Source organism: Scyliorhinus torazame, chromosome 15 (assembly GCF_047496885.1).
Source record: "Scyliorhinus torazame isolate Kashiwa2021f chromosome 15, sScyTor2.1, whole genome shotgun sequence".
Lineage (NCBI taxonomy): Eukaryota > Metazoa > Chordata > Chondrichthyes > Carcharhiniformes > Scyliorhinidae > Scyliorhinus > Scyliorhinus torazame.
Window position 1 is genome coordinate 141,036,277 of NC_092721.1, and position 20,137 is coordinate 141,056,413.

General features: G+C 45.5%; 1 protein-coding gene across 2 annotated transcripts in view; it reads right to left on the reverse strand.

Annotated features, from left to right (window-relative positions):
• LOC140391866 (palmitoyltransferase ZDHHC20-B-like) overlaps positions 1-20,137 on the reverse strand; it is a 132,675-nt gene that overhangs the window by 52,935 nt on the left and 59,603 nt on the right. For both annotated transcript variants that reach the window (XM_072476848.1, XM_072476846.1), the window contains exons 5-7: positions 17,562-17,631; positions 4,133-4,165; positions 2,708-2,828 (exon numbers count right to left, since the gene is read on the reverse strand). In XM_072476848.1, the coding sequence (XP_072332949.1) occupies positions 2,708-2,828; positions 4,133-4,165; positions 17,562-17,631 (224 nt within the window). The remainder of the gene's footprint in view (positions 1-2,707; positions 2,829-4,132; positions 4,166-17,561; positions 17,632-20,137) is intronic.

Here is a 20,137-nt window from a genome sequence, read left to right on the forward strand (position 1 = left end):
TAGCCCTTAACTGTACCTTGCTTTTAAAAAAAATATCCACTTATCAGCAAATTATCTTAGAAACAGTGTTCCACATTTATTGTTTGTGCTGCAACATCTCTATTGGGACTCATTGTTTAACTGAAATGAAACACAAGAAAATGTTGGACGAGCAATTACTGCTTAAACAAAGAGCTATTCTACTGAGAAACAATAGTTGAAGTGCCTAAACAAAGGGCAAAGCAAAAATCCAATTTAAAATCAAAAACAACTTCTTCAGTAAAAGCAAACAAATTGATCGTCAGAAAATTACTATGTTAGTTTTATAGCAAGTAACAGGAACACAGCTAAAATTGGGTTATATATCTCCTGTCATCTGGCTACTTTGTTACAGTTGAATAGTTAAGAAACTTATTTAAAATACTTCAGCTTCACAATTTAAAAAAAGGAGATAATCCTCAAATTGACATTTCTATTCTGATATTTTTACTAGAGAGAATTTTTAAGACATTAGAACTTTTCTGAATATACTTGGTGGTATAAAGCAACCAAGAAGTGTCTTCCAAATTTAATCCTAGAAACCCAGGCACTTTGCAATGCTGGTCCAGCAAGTTTCAATGTCCTCATGCAGATGAAGATTAACAGGAAAGATAAGCCCTTCAAATACTCATGGGCGTTTCATTCCAAATATTTAGATCAGAAAAGGAGAAATGACAAATGGAAAACCATGTGAAATATCCCAGAGTTTTTCAGGAAATGTTCTGTTCTGGAAAAACATATGTACCTAATGCTCATTAGAACCTGTTAACATTTTCTACCAATCACATACATCAGTAACCCAAATATTTCAGTAAGCAACAGTCAATGACATGATAGCAGTCCTCCCAAAAGACTATGTAAATGAGATTATCCTAACAATTCGCACATTTCCAAATTTAAAGGATATTTTAAAGTGCATGAATGGCAATTAGGTACTAAAATCTTGCTTACTTACTAAAATCTGAGTCTCTAAATATAATGGAGCAACTTATATACTGAATTTTACAGCAAGCTGTTGTGAAATTGACTTTCCCTTTAAATAATGTCCGCACCAGATAAACGCATACCCAATCCACATCCACTGTGTTGTTTAAAACACGTATTTCCATTCAGTCCCATTGTCTGAAATTCTTGATTCAAGAAGGCTAGATGGAAGTAATGAACTAGCACATGCTTATATTATCAATAGGACCTAGGCCAGTATCTAGCCTAGCTGGATGGGATGAATATCTCCTCCCTCAGTTAAATTCCTACTGATGTCAAATTATTGAGATTTCAACATCAATTGCTAGTTTTAAGTATGACTGGTGGCCAAGAAAAAAAAAGTCACACTGGAATATTATCAGTGCTCGTTAATTTGGATTAAAGCGCACTGTTGAAGCAGAGTATGGGGATTTGAAATCCATTCCATGCAAAACCTTGGAAGTGCTTAACACTTGTATTATGCACAAAATATAAAAAGAAACATTTTGATCATAAACATCCTAATCTCGGTGATCACTAAAATTCTCAAGTATGGTATTTTAGATTGATCCTTTACCTAAACTTATGTAAATTACTTAACTATTCTGTTAATAATCTACAATTAGAGTAAATTCAAAAATTTCACACAGGGACTGCAGTAAATTTCAGAAGGGGGAAGTCATTTTTGTGTGAAATATGTTTAACACGTGTATGTTGCGTTTATACTGAATTTCTGCATATTTAAATGGGTTGTAGTAGAAATAATTCACCAATCAGTTGTGTTAACTACAGTTCAAAGGTTACACGTTTATCAGGGTTGAACTCTCCCATAGTAGTTACAGAAAACAAAACTTTATTATTTCAATTATACTACTATAAATATCAAAGTAATTGTGCAAGTTCGCCATTTAAAAATATGATCAGACTCTATAAGTTTGCAACTACAATAGAACCCCAATTATCCATGCTGCCTTTATCTGCAAGGAGAGTTACGTGCAAATTCTCAGTTTGTTCACCTACACTGGTCCTGACAGATCTGTTGGTTTAAAGCTACCTCACTTACAAACATAGCAGTGTGACCTGCTGATCAAAATGCTCAATGATGCAACAGTATACCCCCAGTTACTGGAGCTGCATGCTCAACTCCAGCAATCCTGTCAACAGCCTCTACGGCACTGATTTCAGCAATTACTGACCTGAAAGAGTTATTTAAACACTGGCAAGTCACATGGTTAAACTGTCAGGTTGTTTGAATTTATTAGGTAGTTGCACTTAGAATGTTAGAGGCTGTCGATTGAGCTGTCTGTCTGATAACATGCTGCTTTCAACACTTAATTCAGTTGCCCAGAAACAATTATAATTGGGAACAAATCTTGGGTCTTTTGTTGATTTGCATGCTAGCAGATAGTATGAACTAGCAGCAAGCTAAGCAATAGTATGTGCTTCTGGAGGAGCGGAGGTAGGTTGGTAAGCTAAATGCTGCTACAGAGATGGTGAGGAGGTGTACAACATTCAAAGCACAGGGCAGCATTCAGTGATATAATTTGAGACTTTTGATTGTCTACTAATTTTCCAGGGAGAAGGACATTTGGATAATTGAGGTTCCAATCTACAGTTTTTCATCAAGACTTTATCATGTTAAATGGGAAAACAAAATACAAGTTTCACACACTTCTACAGAACATGCAACAGAAATGACTCAATCATAAAATAAAGATAAACTTACTGTCCAAAACTTGATGAAATATTGTAGCACAGTTGCTGCAATGAACAAACAGTATAACAAGGAATATGCCAAAAAAAGCATAAAAAATTTGTAGTTCGAAAATCCCACACAATTATTCACCCTAAGAGGAAACAATTACAGGTTATTAGGCAATATGTAGAGTGCATCCAAACACCAATTTACTATAAAATATCACATTAATCAATTATCATAAGCTTGCATAGGTGCCAATGATTTATATTTTAATCTTTGAATACAAACTGAGGAATGGATTTGAACAAAATAAGTGAAACCACTTTCTGTATAGGCAATTACAAACAATGAGTTATTTCACCTTAATTTATTTCCCCATTTTTAATCAGATCTTTAGTCAAGTCTTTAATAATTGTTTAGTTTATTTGTTACATTATATAGTCTAATAAATATAGGCAAGGCAGGGCACCTCAGTCCAGTCTGATGCTCATCCTGGCCTATGTGGGAACTCCAAGAGCTTCTCATGCCCTGGACAACTACAAATGCGTATTGTCAGCTAGAGGACCTTGAGTTCTAGAATGCAGAGCTTGAGCGGCAGATGACGTCACTGCGGTGCATCAAAGAGGCTGACAGTATGTTTCTAGAGGTAGTCAACCTACAGCCTACAAGTCTGCAGATGGAGATGGAATGGGTGACAACCACACTGTCAAGCAGGGCCAGGCAGAGAGTGAAGAAAACCCTTGATTGCATTTCGTCTCAGATTCAGATCAGGATACTGGTTAGGGTGATAGTTCTTCTGGGGAATACAGCCAGAGTCAAGTCTGTGGCAGCACAAGTAGCGCAACTGTAGAGGGGGACAGGAGGACGGTAGGGAAAGCAATAGGGATAGGGGATTTTATTGTTGTTCAGACCAGAGGAAGGTATACAGTGGGGTTCTCGGCGATTGGTGCAAGGACCATTGCTTTTCTTGATTATATATTGACGACCTAGACTTTGATATGTATGGCAGAAACTTAGAAGTATTCTGAACTTTGAGGTGGATAGTGATGGGCCTCAAAAGGAAATAGGCTAGTGAAATGGGTAGACACATGGCAGATGAAGTTTAATACAGAAAAATGTGAAGTTGTACATTTTCGTAGGCAGGAAAGAAAAGGCGATAGAAAGTAAATGGTCCAATTCTAAAGGTGGTATCGGAGCAGAGGACCATGGGGGTATGTGTGCACAGAGGCATAGCGTACACAAGCAAGAATACTATAATGAAGCTTTAAGAAATTCTTTTGGATCTAATCTACAGTATTATGTCCAATTCTGGGTACTGCACTTTACGAAGGATTAGAGCGGGTGCTAGAAAGGTTCATGTCAATATTCCTTCAGCGAAAGATGTTTTCACTACAGATTACTTCACTTGTTACTTAAGTAAAACTAAAATGTATACTGTATGACATAACATACCAAGGGCAATGATGATCCATTTTTAATACACACCTGAAAAACACAAAGGTTAGCACAAAATTAATGAAGTTTTGTCTATTGATTACAGAGATGAAATATTCAGCCCATTGGGTCTGCAAGGGTCCTTAGAAAGAGCACCCAACTTAAGCCCCACGCCTCCACCCTATCCCCGTAACCCCATGTAATCTTTTTGGACACTTGAGGGCCATTTAGCATGGCCAATCCACCTAACCTGCACATCTGAACTGTGGGAGGAAATCGGAGCACCCGGTAGAAACCCAGGCAGACATAGGGAGAACGTGCAGAGTCCCCACAGACAGTGGCCTAAGTTGGGAATCGAACCTGGGACCCTGGAGCTGTGAAACAACTGTGCTAACCATTGTATTATCATGCCACCCAGATACATAGAAGATAGGAGCAGAAGGGCCTTATGGCCCTTCGAGCCTGCTCCGCCATTTATCACGATCATGGCTGATCATCCAACTCAATAGCCTAATCCTGCTTTCTCCCCATAGCCTTTGATCCCATTCGCCCAAGTGCTATATCCAGCCTCCTCTTGAATATATTCAATGTTTTAGCATCAACTACTTCCTGTGGTAATGAATTCCACAGGCTCACCACTCTTTGGGTGAAGAAATGTCTCATCTCTGTCCAAAATGGTTTACCCTGAATCCTCAGACTGTGACCCCTGGTTCTGGATACACCCACCATTGGTAACATCTTCCCTGCATCTACCCTGTATGGTCCTGTAAGAATTTTATAAGTCTCTATGACTCATTCTACTGAACTCCAGTGAGAACAATCCTAACTTAGTCAATCTCTCCTCATATGACAGTCCCTCCATCCCTGGAATCAGTCTGGTAAACCTTCGCTGAACTCCCTCGAGAGCAAGAACATCCTTCCTCAGAGAAGGAGTCCAAAACGGCACACAATATTCTAGGTTGGCCTCACCAAGGCTCTGTACATTTGCAACAACACATCCCTGCTTCACAGCGTCAGGGTCCCAGGTTCAATTCCCAGGCTTGGATCACTGTCCATGTGGAATCTGCACATTCTCCCCGTGTCTGCATGGGTTTCCTCCCACAAGTCATGAAAGACGTGATGTTAGGTGAATTGTACATTCAGAATTCTCCCTCGGCGCCGGAGTATGGTGTCTAGGAGCTTTTCATAGTAACTTCATTGCAGTGTTAATGTAAGCCTACTTGTGACACTAATAAAGATTATTATTAGAATGGTTTGGATTTATCCAAGTGCTGATGTTCAAGCAATGTTGGACTCATGGACTCATTACAAATATGTATATCATTGGTCTTCATGAAAGTATTCTGATATTTGTTTTATTTGTTTAAATGTTTCAGCAAACATTTATTTTATTGCAATAACAATAAAAAGTAAATATTTTTAAGAGGCTGGATTCTGGTATGGACATTTTGGTGACAGTCACAGCATAGAACACAGAACAGTACAGCGCAGTACAGGCCCTTCAGCCCACGATGTTGTGCCGACCATTTGTCCTAATCTAAGGTCAACCTAACCGACACCCCTTCAATTTACTGCTGCCCATGTGCCTGTTCAAGAGTCACTTAAATGTCCCTAATGACTGACTCCACCACCTCTGCTGGCAGTGCATTCCACGCACCCACCACTCTCTGTGTAAAGAACCTACCTCTGACATCTCCCCTATACCTTCCTCCAATCACCTTAAAATGATGTCCCTCGTGACAACCATTTCCACCCTGGGGAAAAGTCTCTGGCTATCCACTCCAACCATGCCTCTCATCACCTTGTACACCTCTATCAAGTCACCTCTCTTCCTTCTTCGCTCCAGTGAGAAAAGCCCTAGCTCCCACAATCTTTCTTCATAAGACATGCCCTCCAGTCCAGGCAGCATCCTGGTAAATCTCCTCTGTACCCTCTCCAAAGCATCCGCATCCTTCCTATAATGAGGCGACCAGAACTGGATATTCCAAGTGTGATCTAACTAGGGTTTTATAAAGCTGCAGCAAAACCTCACGGCTCTTAAACTCAATCCCCCTGTTAATGAAAGCCAACACACCATACGTCTTCTTAACAACCGTATCAACCTGGGTGGCAACTTTGAGGGATCTATGTACGTGGACCCCAGGATCCTTCTGTTCCTTCACACTTCCAAGAATCCTGCCTTTAACCCTGTATTCAGCATTCAAATTCAACCTTCCAAAATGAATCACTTCACATTTATCTAGGTTCAACTCCATCTGCCACTTCGCAGCCCAGCTCTGCATCCTGGCAATGTCCTGTTGTAACCTGCAACAGCCCTCAACACTATCTACAACTCCCCCAAACTTTGTGTCATCGGAAAACTTACTAACCACTCTTCCACTTTCTCATCCAAGTCATTTATAAAAACCACAAAGAGCAGAGGTCCCAGAACAGATCCCTGCTGGACACCACTGGTCACTGACCTACAGGCGGAATACTTTCCATCCACTACCACTCGCTGTCTTCTTTCGGCCAGCCAATTCTATATCCAGACAGCCACATTTCCCTGTATCCCATGCCCCCTAACTTTCTGAATGAGCCTACCATGAGGAACCTTATCAAATGCCTCACTGAAATCCATATGCACCACATCCACTGCCCGACCTTCATCAATGTGTTTTGTCACATTCTCAAATAATTCAATGAGGCATGACCTGCCCCTCACAAAGCCATGCTGACTATCTTTCATCAAACTACGTTTTTCTCTCAGAATCCTTTCCAATATTTTGCTCGCCACAGACGCAGGACTGATGGGTCTGTAATTCCCAGGGATTTCCCTATTCCCTTTCTTGAACAGGGGAACAACATTCGCCTCCCTCCAATCATCCAGTACTACTCCAGTGGAGAGTCAGGATGCAAAGATCACCGCCAACAGTGCAGCAATCTCCTCCTTCGCTTCCTGTAGTAACCTTGGGTATATCCCGTCAGGCCCAAGGGACTTATCTATCCTGATGCTTTTCAGAATTTCCAGCACATCCTCCTTCTTAATATCAACCTGTTCAAGTCTATTAACCTGGTTCACACTGTTCTCATGAGCAACAAGGTCCCTCTCTCTCGTGAATACTGAAGCCAGATATTCAGTTAGGGCCTCCCCCCATCTCCTCGGACTCTAGGCACAAGTTCTCTCCACTATCAGCCCTACTCTCACTCTGATCATCCTCTTATTTCTCACATGTGTAGAACGCCTTGGGGTTTTCCCTAATCCTTCCCGCCAGGGCTTTTTCGTGCCCCCTTCTAGCTCTTCTAAATCCATTTTTGAGCTCCTTCTTTGTAACCCTCTAGAGCCATGCCAGATCCTTGCTTCCTCAACCTTAAGTAAGCTTCCTTCTTCCTCTTGATTAGAAGCTCCACTTCTCTCGTCATCCAAGGCTCCTTCACCTTACCATTCCTTCCTCGTCTCAGTGGGGCAAAACTATCCGCCACTCACAGCAAGTGCTCCTTGAACAACCCTGTTGTGCATTTCCCCCAAGAACACTTGTTCCCACTTTATGCTCCTCAGCTCCTGTCTTAATAGCAGTATAATTTCCCCTCCCCCAATTAAATACCTTCCCATATTATCTGTTCCTATCGCTCTCCATGACTATGGTAAAGGTCAAGGAGCTGTGGTCACTGTCACCGAAATGCTCTCCCACCGAGATATCTGACACCTGGCCTGGTTCGTTGTCAAGCACCAATTCCAATATGGCCTCCCCCTAGTCGGCCTATCTACATATTGAGTCAGGAAACCTTCCTGTTCACACCTGACAAAATCTGCTCCATCCAAACCATTTGCACTAAGGAGGTTCCAGTCAATATTAGGGAAGTTGAAGTCACCCATGACAACAACTCTGTTACTTCTGCACCTTTCCAAGATCTGCCGCCCAATCTGATCCTCTATCTCTCTGCTGCTTTTGGGGGTTATATAGAAAACTCCCAATAAAGTGATTGCTCCTTTCTTGTTTCTGCCTTCCACCCATACTGACTCAACAGCCAAACCCTCCTCAACTCCCTCCTTTTCTGCAGCTCTGATGTGCTCCCTAATTAACGGTGCCACACCCCTCCTCTTTTACCTCCCTCCCTATTCTTCTGAAAACATCTAAACCCCGGAACATCTAACAACCATTCCTGCCCCTGTGAAATCCATGTCTCCATAATGGCCACAACATCGTAGTTCCAAGTTCTGATCCATGCTCAAAGTTCATCTCCCTTATTCCTGACACTCCTTTCATTGAAACAGACACACTTTAACCTGTTCCACTGAGTGCAAACTTTGCCCTATCAACTGTCTATCCTTCCTCACAGACTCGCTGCATACTATTTCAGCATGTGCCTGTATCTGTTGTATTTTGCTTTTTACTTGTCATTTACTTGTCAAAGAAGTGCAGGTTAGGTGGATTGGTCATTCTAAATTGCCCTTAGTGTCCAAAAAGGTTAGGAGGGGTTATTGGGTTACAGGGATAGGGTGGAAGTGAGGGCTTAAGTGGGTTGGTGCGGAATCGATGGGCCGAATGGCCTCCTTCTGCACTGTATGTTCTATGTTTATTCAATTTGATGAGCGTGACAACTTGGTGAAATACAGACCAGCAACTTTGAATATTACTGAAAGCAGCAGCTGTAATTTGAACGGGAAAATATTCCATGTAATGAATGAATGAATGGTTCATAACCGTAAACAGTTATGTGATGCATTATGGTGATGCCTTTTGCTCAGATCTTGAAATGGTTTTGAATGCATCGGTAGTTAATTTTCTCCCAAGTAGTTAATTAGAGAGCATTAAGGGTATAAAGATATTCTGAGATGCGCCAAAGACGGAGTTGAACCTGGGTGTGGCGGGCTCTGTACTGGGCTGATGAGAGTATGGCCACATAATACATGGAGGGCTGTGACTGTGAAGCTCTCATGGTGGGGAACCCTTGGAAGTGAGAGTGCACACAGCCTCTATGAGTGGAAAGATTTCCAGATACCTAAGGAAAGCAGAGTTTGAATCCTGGACATTCAGGGAAAAGGACCTACTCTCTCTCTTTAGTGTTTTCTCCAGAAAAGCTTCTGTATTTCTGAAAGTGCAGAGAGCTGAATGAATCTACAGTGGCAACCATTACTACTGGAAAGCAGAAATCTTGACCAGAAATCTTAGTCTGAAGGATAGTGTGCTAAAGACAACTATCTAAAACAAAGACTTTTTTTTCCCTTTTACTTATTATTCATTCCTCTCTTCCACTGTTCATTTGTCTTGAGGTGCATGTATATGTCATAATATCCACTCATGTATATAATGAGATGCAGACAGGCAGTGATTGACACATAGGATGACCAGTAAACATACAACACAGAACAGCCAATCACCAGACAGGACACTACCACTATAAAGCCAGAGGGCACTAGGTTTCCCGCTCTCTCGGGACCCAGCTACTGAGACAGTCAGAGTCCACGAGCTAGCGAACATAAACACCATGCGGTAGCTAGTAAGTCTGGTCAGGCTACTACGAGGTCATTAGTCAGATCAGTAGAGTGTCAGCCCACAGCTGAATATGTACAGCAGCTCTCAAGTTGAATAAAACAATGTTGGATCATCTCCTGTGTTAGACGTCTGTTTCTAACTTCACTGCATCGAGTTGCAGTCCACATCGAACCAACCTGCCTAACACATCATGGTACCAGAGTGCTATTGATCTTGATGAACCTACCTTGGGTGAATCTGCATCGACCAGCAAGCAGCCATCCAGTGAAATGGAAAACATCCAGCCTCCTCCGCAACTCTGCATCTCCGGCAACCTCGGCGCCAACTGGAAAATCTTCAAACAAAAGTTCCTCTTGTATATCGAGGCCTCCGACCTCGAGGCAGCATCGGATGCCAGGAAGATCGCGCTATTCCTCTCCACTGCGGGGATCACGCCATCCATATCTTCAATTCGCTTAAGTTTGCCTGACGGCGAAGACAAAACGAAATTCAAGACAGTCCTGCTGAAATTCGACAGCCACTGTAACATTGAGGTGAATGAGAGCTTTGAACGGTACATCTTCCAACAGGGGCTTCAGGGTAAGGATGAACCTTTTCAGTCCTTCTTGACCCATCTCCGCATCCGAGCGGATGTAATTATGACTCGACGGCCGATTCCATGATTCGGGATCAGATCGTTTTCGGGGTCCACTCCGACTCCCTGCGGCAGCAGCTCCTTAAAATCAAACAGTTGACCCTCCCTGTCGCTATCGAGATGTGCGTTGTCCATGAGCATGCCAAGAATCGTTACTCCCACATCAGGGTGGCAGAAACTGCAAAGCTGGCCTCCCACGAGGCGGAAAGGGTGCAGGCCATTGCACAAATGCAGGGCCTAAGCATCGAGGAGAGTGGCCGTTTCGCACGCTTTTCCCGGATCCCTGCGCATGCGCGCCACGACCGGGTGGAAGACGAGACCGAAAACCCGACTGTGCAGGTGCGTACGTCGGCCGACTGCACTGTGCATGCGCGATGGCGCACGGATCGCTCGGACGTCAGCGTCATGATGTGTCCGAATTGTGGCTCCGCCCATTTAAAGTAGCAATGTCCGGCAAAAGGACGCCGATGTCTCCAGTGTGGCAAGCCTGGCCACCACGCAGCCCTCTGCAGGTCCGTTCCACTGCTCAGCAGCCACTATCCCAGCTGCGGCGCAGAAGTGTCCGCTCAATACAACAAGGCATGCAGGATTCTGATCCCGACAGCCCAACGGACCCTGATGCTGATTGCCTCAAGTCTCCATATCGGGTGGGCATCATAACCACACATGAGCTGGCCTCCACCGCACCTGCACAACGCCTCTCGATCCTCAGTGTGGATCCCGACGATGAGTGGTGTGCTGTCCTCACAGTTAAAAAGGCTTGCATCCGATTTAAACTGGACACCGGCGCGTCTGCGAACCTCATCTCACAGTCAGACCTCAACACCATCTGGGCCCAACCAAGCATTCTTCCACCAGCCTGCCAGCTCCTTGACTACAATGGCAATGCCATAGCTGCCAGTGGCGCGTGTCAACTAGGGTTATCTAACAAGGCGTTCAAGGCAATGTTATGATTTGAAATAGTCAGGCCTGACAGGATGACCCTGCTCGGTGCTTGCGCAGGGTCCACAGTCCAGCGAGTCCACACCATGTCATCGTCACCGGCGACGGCCTCGCCCGATGTGAATTTACAAGCCGACATAGACAACATTATCACGCAGAACCACAACGTCTTCGATGGAATGGGCATGTTCCCGTACCGCTACAAGATACTGCTCAAGCCGAACATCACCCCTGTAATCCATGCACCACACCTGGTGCCGGCGCCTCTCGAGGATCGTCTGAAAAAGCAACTACAGGACCTCCAAGACCAGGGCATTATCTCGAAGGTCACGGAGCCAATAGACTGGGTGAGCTCCATGGTCTGCATAAAGAAACCATCTGGGGAGATCCGCATTTGGATTGATCACAAAGATCTAAACGGCAACATCATGCGGGAGCACTACCCGATCCCGAAGCGTAAAGAGTTAACCAGTGAGTTAGCTCATGCCAAATTTTTCACTAAGCGGGACGCCTCCCGGGGGTTTTGGCAAATACAGCTGGACACGTCCAGTCGGAAGCCATGCACGTTTAACACTCCGTTCGGCCGCTACTGTTACAACTGCATGCCTTTCGGTATCATATCTGCCTCCGAAGTGTTCCATCGCATCATGGAGCAACTGATGGAGGGCATCGAGGGGGTGCGAGTCTATATGGACGACATGATCATCTGGTCCACAACGCCCCAGGAACACATTGCTCGCCTCAAGCAGGTCTTCCAGTGAGTTCATGAACATTGCCTCCAGCTCAACAGGGCCAAGTGCTCATTTGGTCAATCTGATATTAAATTTCTAGGTGACCACGTTTCGCAGCAGGGTGTGCAACCAAACGCCGACAAGGTCTCGGCGATCAACGCCATGAAGAACCCGGAGAACAAGAAGGCGGTCCTCCGCTTCCTCGGGATGGTCAACTTTCTTGGGAAATTCATTCCCAATATGGCATCCCACACCACGGCCATCCGCCATCTCGTCAAGAAGTCAACGGAATTCCAGTGGCTGCCCACACATGAAGCGGAACGGCGTGAGCTGAAGGCAAAGCTCACCACAGCCCCAGTTCTAGCGTTCTTCGACCCAACCAAGGAAACCAAGATATCAACTGGTGCAAGCCAGGACGGCTAAGGGCGGTGCTCCTCCAGCGAGACGACTCCTCGTCCTGGGCTCCAGTGGCATATGCCTCCAGGGCCACGACGCCCACCAAGCAACGGTATGCTCAGATTGAAAAAGAGTGTCTGGGTCTCCTGACAGGAATAGTCAAGTTTCATGACTACATATACGGCCTGCCAAAATTCACGGTGGAAACAGACCACAGGCCTCTAGTCCACATAATCCAGAAGGATTTAAATGACATGACACCTTGGCTACAGCGAATTCTTCTTCGACTCCGCCGCTATGACTTCAAACTTGTCTGCACGCCAAGCAAAGAGCTGATCATCACGGATGCCCTATCCCGATCCATCACCACACCGTGTGAACAAGGCGACTTCATCTGCCATATAGAGGCGCAAGTGCAGTTGTGTGCCACCAACTTCCCAGCCACTGACGAACGTGGTGTCCAAATACGTGAAGAAACGGCCAAGGATCCTCTACTGCAGCGTGTGATGCAGCACCTCGCCCATGGCTGGCAAAAGGGACAATGTCCGCAGTTCTTTAATGTTAAAGACGAGTTAACGGTTGTGGAGGGAATCCTTCTGAAACTCGATAGGATCGTCATTCCTCAAAGCATGCGGGCTATGGTGCTGGGTCAAATCCATGAGGGTCACCTTGGGGTCGAGAAATGCCGACGCAGAGCTCGGGAGGCGGTTTACTGGCCAGGCATTAACCAGGATATTGCCAACACGGTCCTCAACTGCAGCACTTGCCAGAAGTTTCAACCGGCTCAGCCCAAGGAAACACTGCAACAGCACGAGATTGTGACCTCTCTGTGGTCCAAAGTAGGGGTAGACCTCTTTCACGCCAAGGGGCGTGACTACGTGCTCTTAGTCGACTACTTCTCCAGTTACCCAGAAGTGGTGAAACTGCCCGACCTCACGTCCAAGGCGGTCATCAAAGCCGGCAAAGAAACGTTTGCCAGGCACGGGATACGGCTCACAGTAATGAGCGACAATGGTCCATGCTTTTTCAGCCAAGAATGGTCTGATTTTGCACAGTCCTACAACTTCCGTCACGTTACCTCCAGTCCCCACCACCCGCAATCAAACGGGAAGGCCGAGAAAGGGGTCCATATTGTCAAGCGGTTATCGTGCAAAGCTGCAGACTCAGGCTCCTACTTCAACTTAGCAATGCTGGCATACAGGGCAATCCCTCTGTCCACTGGTTTGTCTCCAGTGCAGATGCTCATGAATCGCAATCTGAGAACCACTATTCCAGCCATCCATGTTCCAGACCTTGACCACCTCATGTTATGCAAAGAGTGCAGCGGTCCCAGGACCAACAGAAGGCCACATATGATGCTCATGCCACGGATCTACCTGCGCTGGCTCCAGCCGATCATGTTCGCGTCCAGTTGCCTGAGGGCGGTTGGTCAGCCACAGCTGTTGTTGTCAAACAAGTCGCCCCGAGGTCTTTCATTGTTCGCATGGCTGATGGCTCCCTTCTACGGTGCAACAGAAGGGCGTTGCGAAGGGTTCCACGCTCACCACCGGACTGCAGTGCTCCGCCAGCTATCATGCTTCCTCCGGACGTCCCCTGCAACGGGGCCACCGATCTGCCAGCGATCCTGCCGGCCCACGCGACCACCATAATGGCAGCGATCCCACATCTCCACGTGCCGGCGGCTCCTGATCCACCTCTGCGGCGATCAACAAGAATTCGTCGCCCGTCACAAAGACTGAATCTATAGATTTAACTTTTGTAAATTTTGTGACTGAATCCATCGACATAACTCTTGTAAATTTTGCTCAGTTTGCTATGTATCTGCACTATCAACACCTTCCCACGTATATACGTTTGTTCACTCACCATTTGTACATAGTCAGGCATATATATATATATTATACCTCAGAATTTATTTATCTAAAAAAAAGGTGGGAGATGTCATCATATCCACTCATGTATATAATAAGATGCAGACACATAGGATGACCAGTAAACATACAACTCAGAACAGCCAATCACCAGACAGGACACTACCACTATAAAGCCAGAGGGCATTAGTTTTCCCGCTCTCTCGTGACCCAGCTACTGAGACAGTCAGAGTCCACGAGCTAGCGAACACAAACACCATGCGGTAGTTAGTAAGTCTGGTCAGGCTACTACGAGGTCATTAGTCAGATCAGTAGAGTATCAACCCACAGCTGAATATGTACAGCAGTTCTCAAGTTGAATAAAACAGTGTTGGATCATCTCCTGTGTTAGACGTTGGTTTCTAACTTCACTGCATTGAGTTGCAGTCCACATCGAACCAACCTGCCTAACACATCAGTGTAGAGGGGGGGGGGGGGGGGGGGGAGGGCAAGAGGAATTAGATGATGGTTAACCGAACGTATTTGCTGCATATTTAATTATAGTTCTCGGTTATAAATCAAAATTGTTTTCAAATTTACAAACCTGGTGACTGTAATTATTGGGCCATCAAGGGCTAAAGATTTCAGGTAATTTTCTAAGAATTATTGGTTAATTTAAAAAAAAAAAAATCAGTATTCTATACAAACATATTCAAAAGTACAAAGACATAAATGAATTAAAAAACATTCTCCATGCCTCACAATTTAGTTTGTGCAAGTTTTCCTCTCTTTTCATCCCCTTCCTCCTCCCCACCCCACAGCCGAACAATTCCTCAAACATAGTCATGAACAGTTCCCACTGTGTCTCAACCCTTCCGCTGATCCCCTCAATTCGAACCTGATCTTTTCCAGCCGGAGAAAGTCGTACAGGTCACCCAGCCAGGCTGCCACCCCCGGTGGTGATGTCGACTGCCATTCCAACAGAATCTTTCGCCGAGCAACAAGAGAGGCGAAGGCCACAAAGTTAGCCTGCCTCCCCTCCATCAGCTCCAGCTTTACCAAAAATAAATTGCCACTATAGGGTCCAGCTGGCTTCGATCTCCACAATCTTTTAAAGCATCCGAAACACCCCTCCCACAGTATCTCTCCAACTTCTCGCAGCCCCAGAACATATGCGCATGATTTGTTGGTCCACACCCACACTTCTCACACTCGTCCGCACCCCCTGGAAGCACCTACTCATCATATACACCCTGTGCACCATCTTAAACTGAATCAAGCTCATCCTCGCACACAAGGTCAAGTTCACCCTGTGCATCGCCTCACTCCATATCCTATTGAAACAATGGTTTCAAGGTCTTCATTAGAATTTCACTTCCAGATTTTTATTCAATTTAAATTTCACCATCTGCCATAATGGGATTCGAACCCAGATCCTCAGAGCATTACCTTGGGTTCCAGGATCAGTGATAATACCACTGTGCCACTGCCTCCCCCGACGATTATGGGGGAAGCTGACCAGAAAGTGGAGTTGAGACTACCACCAGATCAGCCATGATCCTACTGAATGGCAGAGCTGGCTTCAACGGCTGAATGCTCAACTCCTTCTCCTAATTTCTATGTTCCCAGAGTTTGAGTTCATAAAATGTATATTCTCCTGTTTTCCATGTGGTGGCTTACACTATCATACAGAAATGAGCAAGAGTTACTTTTCAGTCCCTAGGCCTAACTAACATTTACCTAGATACTGAGCAGTTAAAGATAACAACCTGGTTTGTAGATGGAATCTCTGCCTCAAGGTAAACCATGATAATGGACATGCAATACGAAAACTCAAGGATGGAACAGACAAGATCAGCAAAATATTTCTTCAGTTTATCACTGTTACAGAGATAAACAGTAGCTTTTTGAAAATGGGGAAAGGGCAGTTAAAAATCAAATTTTAAATCCACTAAATCCAAAACCAGAAACCTACTGAAAAATAGATTTTACATTTAAAAACGTATTTCCAAAGAATTTGTCAAGTAGAAACTATCGCACATCCGACTAAATTTTAGCAGGATCAAACACATACACACCTGCATATAAAATTTGAGGGTGGAATGCAACGTTCAATATTTATATATTTACAACACATACACAATATTTACAATGATCAGTATTTAGATGTGGTACAACCAGCCCTTTAAAGATTTGCATCTCCAACAAAAACACTTATTATTTGGCTCAGTCATTAATACATCCCACGTAAAAAATAATCTCAAGTTCACATGAATTAACTAGTAATGATAATCTTAAATTTTGTTCTGTTATTGTGTACAAATGAGAGTTGGGGAGAAAGCAGGAGTAGAGGATCAGTCATGATCATATTGAACTGAGCAGCAGGCTTGAGGGGCCAAATGGCCTACTCCTATTTTCTTTTTCTACGAATTTGCCAAGTTGCCATTCTAATTGTACCGTGACTCCACTCAGCAATTGCTTACTGCCCACATCCATAAATTAAACTTACGGATAAGAATTCAAGCGCTGATGTGTTTCCTGAAATATGAAAGAATTGCACTTTGAATAATGGGAGACACTGACAAGCTCTAATTTGAAACCATAATCACAATGTACGCTGCTGTGGATGGGATTTGTTTGTGGTTCCTGTTCACTATGCATTGCGCAGATTTGTACTTGCTGGTTACATTTGTGGCACTGTAACTCTGCCTACACACGCAGTATAGTAAGCAGTAGCCAAAAACTGAGTTTCTCATCCACAACATTACAAGTACAAAATTTAGAGTTCAATGTATTTGAGAGTTGCAGGTCTTTCATATTCAAGAAGCAGTCATCAAAACATATCCCTCCTTATTTTAAATTCCATATCAAATTAGTAATGGGCAGAAACTGAATACAGAGCAAGCCCCAGCCACAGTATGGTACCAGTGGAGTATGGCACAGTGGAGTATGGCACAGTACAGTACTGTGGCTGAAAATTGAGACAGGTTCAGTGTAGTCAACACCCTCATTAAACACAATTTCCCCAACCCATTTATTATCCTGGGGTAGTAGTGTGGCTGTATCTTTACTGGTACATGGTACCTGGCCAAACTATGCTTACAGAAATTTGCATCACAAGTGAATGATTTGAAAAATTCCACATAATTAATTAAAAAATGGAGGAGCCAGTCTTCACTTTGCCCATTCCTTTTGTCTGAGTTTGTAAATTTATCCTGCAGAGTATGTGAGGCACAAAGCTAATCTCAGCACCCCATGCATTTTATAATTCAAACCCAAATACAACATAGCCAGATTAGCTTTAGAAAGGTCGTAGAATGAAGGCTGTGTGTTTGTGGGGTTGAGAGTACCTATTTCCAAAAGTTTCGATTCTTAAAACAAAAGCCCTAGTTTACAAATGTATAAAAATCAACTTACATGTCACAGGCAGAGCAATGATGGCATCGGTCAGGTTTAATTATTTGACACCTATCACAATACCGGATGGCTGCAAAGAAGCAAAATGTTGTTTCAATATAGATCAACTTGAGTATCAAGAAATATATCTAAAATGTGCTATCTACTTGTGCACCATGTACACATTTCTGAAGAATCTTCAAAAATGCACCCTCTGTAATCAATGTTTCATTATTTTATGATTACACATTAATGGAACACAAATTATATATATATACCCACACATCTTATCAGAACTTGATTAAGACAAAGTAATGACATAGCATGCTTTTGGCGTCTAAAAGACAGGAATTTTCAAAGCATAACAATTGAAAAAAAAACATTTAATTTCGCTGTTTTAGAAGAGCCACAGAGTTTTAATTATAGTGTAAAAGTTTTTTAAAATTAATTTACATGATATGGGCTATGCCAGCATTTGTTGCCCATCCCTAATTGCCCTTGAGAAGGTGGTGGTGAGCTGCCTTCTTGAACTGCTTCAGTCCATGTGGAGTAGGTACCAGCACAATATTGTTACGGAGGGAGTTCCAGGATTTTGACCCAGCGACACTGAAGGAATGGCGATATGTTTCCAAGTCAGGATAGTGAGTGGTTTGGAGGAGAACCTCCAGGTGGTGGTGTTCCCAGGTATCTGCTGCCATTGTCCTTCTAGATGGAAGTGGTAGTGGGTTTGGAAGTCGCCGCCTAAGGAGGCTTGGTGAGTTCCTGCAATGCATCTTGTAGATGCTGTACACTACTGCTACTGTGTCAGTACTGGAGGGAGTGAATGTATGTCAAAGGGATGCCAATCAATCGGGATGCTTTGTCTTGGGATGATGTCAAGATTCTGAAGTGTTGTTGGAGCTGCACTCATCCAGGAAAGTGGGGAACATTCCATCACACTCCTGACTTAAGCTGTGGGGAGTCAAGAGGAGAGTTACTCGCTGCAGGATTCCACGCCTCTGACCTGCTCTCATAGCCACGGTATTTAAATGGATAGTCCAGTTCAGTAAATGGTAATCCTCAGGATGTTGATAGTGGGAGATTCAGTGATGGCAATGCCATTGAATGTCAAGAGCAATGATTTGATTCTCTCTTATTGAAGATGGTCATTGCCTGGCACTTGGTGGGGGTGGGGGGGGGGGGGGGGGGGGGGGGGGCTGCGCTGCTGCTGGCCTTGGGGCCAGTTTTAGGGGCTAGGGCACGTGCATGAACTCGTTTGGTTATTAAAGTCAATGTTACACCTACAGAAGCTGCCTTTGTGCTCTGTCCAAAGCGTGCGGGGGTGTCATGTACGTTGAGCGCAAGTGTGTGTGTGTGAGGGGTGGTCTTACCTCAGCCCCAGGTGAGTCTGCCCCCTTCCCCCTGGGCCGCCATCAACATCCCCCGGGCAGAGGACGGGACCGTGCGCTGCAGTGTCACAGCCGCATGCAGGGATGGTCCGGGTGGATGGTGGTACTGTGGCCATGGGTCAGACATAGTCCAACGATGTGGAGCCAGGAGCTCACCGCAGGGCGGGTTGTCATCATCCTCCATGGCCTGCAATAGACACGCGTCCACCCGCAACTGAGAGAGCCCGGCCCGTTGTGCCGCAGGTGGATCGGCAATGGGGGGGGGTGGTGTGCATGCGGGTGGGGTGGGTGGGGTTGGGGAGGGGGGTGAGGGTGCTGGGTGGGTGGATGGGTGGGGGGTGTGGGTGGTCGGCTGTTGCCATGGTGTGCGGTCTGTGGCCATACTACCGATTCCCACGCCCACCTAGTCAGTGAAGCGGGCGGCTATCAGTCTGTCCCGTGCCCGCTGGGCCAGCCGGTAACGGTGGACAGCCACCCGCCTGTGTCTACCCCATCTGCCCTGACCATTACCCCCATCCCCCTCATCTGGGGAGGACTGCGCATCTTCCTGCTGCTCCTCCACTCCGCCCTCCTCTGCCTGCGGCACATCGCCCCTCTGCTGGGCTATGTTGTGCAGGACGCAGCACACCACAATGATGCGGCCGACCCTATCTGACCGATACTGGAGGGCACCCCCAGAGAGGTCCAGGCACCTGAAACGCATCTTCAGCACGCCAAAGCACCTCTCTATCACTCCCTTGTCGCTACATGGGCATCATTGTAGCGGTTCTCCGCCTCATTGCGTGGCCTCCATATAGGCGTCATCAGCCACGATCGCAATGGGTAGCCCTGGTCGCCCAGCAACCAGCCCCTCAGCCGGGGATGGCGTCCCTCGTACATGCCGGGGATGGATGGACCGCGACAACACGTATGAGTCGTGTACACTGCCTGGGTAACGGGCGCAGACGTGCAGGATCATCATGCGGTGGTCGCAGACCACCTGTACGTTCATCGAATAGGTCCCCTTCCTATTGGTGAACACGGCCCTGTTATCTGCAGGTGGCCGCACGGCGACGTGCATCCCATCGATCGCGCCTGGACCATGGGGAACTCGGCCACGGCAGAGAAGCCACGGCCCGGGCATCTTGGCTGGCCCGGTCGACGGGAAGCGGATGTAGCGGTGCGCCATGGCATATAGGGCATCTGTCACTGCCCGGATGCACCGATGTC